The 6,156-nt window shown below is 41.8% G+C and overlaps 1 protein-coding gene across 1 annotated transcript in view; it reads right to left on the bottom strand.

Moving 5' to 3' along the window:
* Positions 1 to 390: 390 nt before the first annotated feature.
* Positions 391 to 6,156, bottom strand: part of BUD13 (BUD13 homolog) — a 26,411-nt gene continuing 20,645 nt past the window's right edge. Inside the window, exon 10 of the mRNA XM_039229412.1 lies at positions 391 to 790. Within this exon, the coding sequence (XP_039085343.1) occupies positions 697 to 790 (94 nt within the window). The 3' untranslated portion in view covers positions 391 to 696. The remainder of the gene's footprint in view (positions 791 to 6,156) is intronic.

Raw genomic sequence — 6,156 nt, 5'->3', positions numbered from 1 at the left:
ATTTTTCCTACTGGCTTTAACATTTTACCTTTCATTTAAATGTCTTTCATCACTTTGGGATGTCTTTGTCATATAGGGTTTGAGGTAGGGATCCAACTTTATTTTTGTACATATATAAGTCAATTTTCTAAGCGCAATTATCTGTTTCTTCTCCACTAACATGTGACACTACCCTGTGTCATTCACCATGCCTCCAAATAGCTACGTGTATTCCTAAGTCTAGTTTAGCACTAATTCACATTTTCTAAGAGGAAGGACCTATCACTGCCAAAGTTTTTACTCCCACTGCTTTCTAGATTCATGAAAAATCCAACCATCATCCTCCAAGATCCATGGAGGTTCAACATTAGCTTGTGCTCTTCCCAAAAACAGAATACCCAGTTAAGAACATGATTGTGAAAAAATAAATGCATGTTTATTAAAAAACAAAAACCCTAACCAAGAACAAACCCTGGGACACTGAAAAAACAATGCATCCTCTGAAGGCCAGCAATCACCAGTGTTGTCGCACCTGCGAAGTACAGGTGCCTCAGTCCAAACATCAGGTCTCAAAAGAGTCTTCTGTAGTCAAAACTGGCATTCAGGTTGCCGGTCTGTGTGGACCCTGATTCCTAACATAGACAGCTGGTACAACTGGATGGCTGGCTGCCCTATGTCCACTGCCACAACCCACAGATGCCCCACGGCCTCAGAAAGTTACATATCCTCAACACTCCACTTGTAGGCAAGTTCCTCCACCGCCTTCTTGCTGGCAAGCCTGGCAAAGCGCTTCTGTTCAAATCCATTGGATCTGCAATCAAGAGACACTGATCAGCCAGAATCCTGAACTGGACATTCATTTTTGAAAAAAGAGGAGAGTTCACAACCTAATGAATCAGAAGGAAAGTAAGGCAGTCATATGAAAATATGTACGGCGTATGCAAGAGAATCAGAAAGCCAAAAACACACAATTCACCCATTTATTAGTTCTTACTCACACCCTTCTGCCAGTCTTATGACAACTGTTTAAAACATCTACCACTCTACAGGCCCACTCTCAGCTGACGTCTACATCTTATAATTTATCCATTCATTACACATTTAGTGAATTCTTATTACAGGCACCTCTCATTTAAAGTGTATTCTAACAGCATTTGCTCACTTCATGCCTCTGTGTCACATTTTGGTAACTCTTGCAATATTTCAAATTTTCTCATTATTTGTTATGGTGGTCTTTAATCAGTGATCTTTAACATAACTACTGTAAACTGTTTTGGGGTGCTATGAATTGCACCCATAGAGAATAGCAAACTTAGCTGATAACTGTTGTGTGTGTTCTGACTGCTCCACTGACCAGCCATACCCCCATTTGTCTCCCTCTTCTCCAGCCTATTCCCTGAGACACAGAAATTTTGAAATTAGGCCAATTAATGACCCTACATTGGCCTCTAAGTGTTCAAGTAAAAGCAAGAGTCACACGTCTCACTTAAATCAAGAGCTAGAAAAATGATTAAGCTCAGTGAAGAAGGCAAGTTGAAAGCTAAGACGGACCAAAAGGTATTCCTCTTGCACCAGTCAACTTGTAAATGCAAAGGAAAAGTTAATGAAGAAAATTAAAAGTGCTACTCCAACAAACACACAAATGATAAGGAAGCAAAACTGCTGATATGCAGGAAGTTCAAAGGATCTGGATAGCGGATCAAACCAGCTACAATATTCCTTTAAGCCAAAGCCTAATCCAGAGCAAGACCCTGACTCTCTTTAATTCTGTGAAGGCTGAGAGAGGTAGGGAAGCTGCAGAAGAAAAGTGTGAAGCTGGCAGAGGTTGGTTCATGAGAGTTAAGGAAAGAAGTTGTCTCTATAACATGAAAGTTCAAGGTGAGACAGCAAGTGCTAGTGTAGAAGCTGGAGCAAGTTATCTAATAGATCTAGCTAAGATAGTCAGTGAAGGTAGTTACACTAAACAGATTTTCAAGATAGATGAAATGGACCCCTACTAGAAGATGACATCTAGGACTCTCATAGCTACAGAGGCGAAGTCAATGCCTGGCTTCAAAGCTTCAGAGGACAGGCTGACCCTCTTGCTAAAGGGCTAATGCAGCTGGTGACTTTAAGTTGAACTTCTTGGGGCACCTAGATGGCTCAGTCGGTTAAGTGTCCGACTTCGGGTCAGGTCATGATCTCATGGTTCATGGGTTCAAGCTCCGTATCGGGCTCTGTGCTGACAGCTCGGAGCCTGGAGCCTGCTTCAGGTTCTGTGTCTCCCTCTCTCTCTCTGATCGTACCCTGCTCATGCTGTTTCTCTCTCAGAAATAAATAAAACATAAAAAATTTTTTTTCAAATAAATAAATAAATTGAACTTCTTAAAAGAGCTTGTATTCACTATCTACACTTCTTCATTTTTCATTCACTCCTGTTTGTTTTTTTTAATTTTTTGTTTGTTTGTTTTGTTTTGTCCCTTAAGACTAAGCTCATTCATTCTAGGAAGCTTTCCCTAACTGCAGTTTCTCACAGCTGAATTTACTCTACCTTTGTGCTCCCAAAGCACCTTGAAAATTCTCTACAGTAATACTTAGCAAGTAGTATTGAAATGATTTACTTGTCTTTCTGCTCTAGATAGAAGGTAAGTTCCTAGCCTTAGGGAATATCACTACCTGTGAGAGCCTAGCACCTGGTACACAGCTGCTTCGAGTAATCACATCTTTGCTAAGTGTTACTGAACTGATGGAGAGAACAGGCTTCCCTCTTTCCTAACGCCTTCCCTAAGCGATGAGCAGGATGAATAACAGAGTTTTCTAAGAAGGGAAGTTGTTACGAATAGCTCCATCTCTAACCTTAGAAGCATGCAGGGTATTCTGGAGCACCAAGGAAACCACTGTTCTTTGCCCCTGGGGAATAAGTACTTAAGAGAACCAACACTAACATGATCATACAGATGAAGGACATACGAATAACAAACCAAACCCTACAGAATCAAAAAAACAAACCACAAGGGAACGCGCAGTAGAAAAGCCTTGGACTAGAGAATCAGGAGCTCAGGATTCTTAATCTTTTTTTTTAATGTTATTTATTTTTGAGAGAGAGAGAGAGAGAAACAGCGTGAGCAGGGAAGGGACAGTAAGAGAGGGAGACATAGAATCTGAAGCAGGCTCCAGGCTCTGAGCTGTCAGCACAGAACTCGATGTGGGGCTCAAATTCGCAAACTGTGAGATCATGACCTGAGCTGAAGTCAGACGCTCAACCAACTGAGCCACCCAGGAGCCCCCAGAAGCCCAGGATTCTAATTCTAGCTTTTTCAGGTGAGCTAAATAACTCAAAGGAAGTAGTTAAATTTATATGGGCCTTGCTTGTCTTTTAAATAATAATGGGATTATATTAGTTGACCTATGGGTTTTTCCAACTACAGATATGTTCTAAAAATGTTCACATGCAATGGGCTAAAACCAGACAAACGAGAATAGGTGACAAAAGAATGAATAATCAGAAAGAAAACAGATGAAAAAGAACTAATAGGAGAGATCTAGGGGAAAATGCTAAGTGGAAGAAAACTCCTGGGAGAGTTAGAGACAAATCAGATACCAAGAAAATACTAGGTCAAGGAGAGTTCTGAGTTTGGGTCCAGAATTTTTTTTTTTTAATATTTTTTATTTTATTTCTAGGAGAGAGAGAGAGAGAGAGAGAGACAGTGTGAGCAGGGGAGGGTCAGAGAGAGAGGGAGACACAGACTCCGAAAGAGGCTCCAGGCTCTGAGCTGGCTGTCAGCACAGAGCCCGACGCGGGGCTCGAACCCATGAACTGCGAGATCATGACCTAAGCGAAAGTTGGACGCTTAACCGACCAAGCCACCCAGGCGCCCCCAGAATTTTTTTTAAGAAATAGAAGAAAAAAAAAAAAAAGGATGGACTCAGTGTAGCAGGGAAAATCTTTAGGGTTGTGGCCAGAAAAAGATCTATTTCTGACTATAAGACAAATTAGCTTTCTGAAAACTGCCCCCACTGCCAAACAAAGGGCCTATATCCAATGAACTGCAAACCAAAGTAGCAAGCTAGCCTGAAACCAACAGTGTCAGGAACTAGAGTCTTGGATTTTGACGGCAGCCTGGAGGACAGAAGACAAGGCCTTAGGTCCACAGGAGGTGGCGCAATGGAGGGGCCTGAACAGACTAATCTCCTCTCAGACAACAATGATACAATGGACAAAATATGAAAGAGCAAGTATTTGAGATTCTTTGACGGCATAAGAAAGTGACCAAAAGCAGGCAGAACCTGGATAGGAGTCCACTTATGAAAAGAGACTTATGAGCTTTCTGCCAGAGGGCACTTCCCAGTCTGCACAGCTCATGGAGGCATAAAGTCCCAGGCTTATTAGCCTGAGATATCAGTGCAGAGAGAGCAGAGCAGCTGGAAAGTCAGGAAGGAAACTGACGGGGAGGAAGCTACAAAACAGATGAACCCTGGAATGTACATACAAATGGCACCCAAATCTTTGGCTAACTGCTAACCTGTGCTTGGGCAGGGGAACCACACTGGGCCCAGTGAAAAAGCAGCAGCTAGGACATACTGTTTGGATTTCAAATACACCCAAGTTAACAGTCTACCAGAAATAACAATCAACATACTTCAGAGGAATAGAACAGAATTCCAAGTTCTGACAATGGTATCACTTATAGTGTCCAATATATGTTAAAAAACGAGCAGACACATAAAGACACATAAAGAAATCGTAAAACGTAATCAAATTTAAGAAAAAGACTATTAACAGAAACTAATCCTGAGGTGACCCAAATGTTACAATGAGCAGACAGGACTTCAAAGTACCAATTATAAATATTCTCAAGGAAGAGGCAATGTCTCTCAATGAATGTCTCATAATGTCTCATAATGAATAAGCAGATGGAAAATCTCAGCAGAGAAATACAAACAATCAAATGGAAATTCTAGAGTTGAAAAATACAATAAACTAGCTGAAACAAAAAATTCACTGTGTGGAATTTGGCACACAGTGCCAAATTTGGTAGGTTGGAGATGGCAGAAAGTCAATGAACTTGAAAACAGATCAACAGAAACTATCTTACCTTAAGAACAGAGAGAAAAATGATGCTAGAAGAATGAACAGGACTTTAGGGCTCTATGGAATAATATTAAGTGGTGGAAAACAGTGTAATTAGAGAAAAGAAAGAGTAGTTCAGAAAAAATAACTGACAAAAAAATAGCCAAATACTTCCCAGAGGTGAATAACATGAATTTAAAGATCCAGAGAGTACAACAAACCCAAAGCAGGATAAATACAAAGAAAACCATACCGAGGTACAGCACGAACTGCTAACAACCTAAAACAAGAAGAAAATCTGCCAGAGAAAAACAATTTCTTACAATGAGCGGGGTGTAGGGGAGTAACAATAAAATAAATGAGCTAAGGATTTACTTCTGATAAGAAACAATGGAGGCCAGAACATGATGAAACTTCATTAAAGGGTTGGCAAGACTGTCACAGAACTCTGGTATCATCAATCCAGAGTTCTATGTGTTGGTTCACGACCTTGTGAGCTTACAGGGTGAAGTCTGAGATTGGCCCCAGTACATGGAGGGCAAGGAGAGAACAAAGAAAGAGGCAGACCCCTCCAGACTGATCAGGGGCACATTTAATAAGCAAGGGAACTTACATATGACGCTTCTCTTGGGCAGCCACCTGCTGAATTCAAAAGCTTATATAGAGCTTAAGTGGATTAAGCCACATATTTGGCCCCAGTGGTCTCAATAACACCTTATTCTTCCAAGGCTACATCCTTGAAACAGCTGCTAGTATGGGAAGAGTAGGCAGGACAGCACATTCCAAGGAAAGGGAGGGAGGGGTTAAGAGGCCTCTGATGCCTGGGTCCAGCTTCTGGGTCAACCAGTGGTCATCTTGTTGGCCTCCTCCAACACCACGTCAGTAAAACTATCCTTCAGAAATGAAGGTGAGAGGGGCGCCTGGGTGGCTTAGTCGGTTAAGCGTCTGACTTTCGCTTAGGTCATGATCTCGCGGTTCGTGGGTTCGAGCCCCGCATCGGGCTCTGTGCTGACAGCCAGCTCAGAGCCTGGAGCCTGTTTCAGTCTGTGACTCCCTCTCTCTCTGACCCTCCCCTGCTCATGCTATCTCTCTCTCTCTCTCTCCTAGAAATAAATAAAACATTTAAA

Source organism: Hyaena hyaena, unplaced genomic scaffold, assembly GCF_003009895.1.
Source record: "Hyaena hyaena isolate Hyena2069 unplaced genomic scaffold, ASM300989v1 scaffold_37, whole genome shotgun sequence".
In the NCBI taxonomy this organism is placed as follows: Eukaryota; Metazoa; Chordata; class Mammalia; order Carnivora; family Hyaenidae; genus Hyaena; species Hyaena hyaena.
The sequence above is the reverse complement of the archived record's forward strand: the minus strand, read 5'-3'. Positions and strand labels throughout refer to the sequence as shown.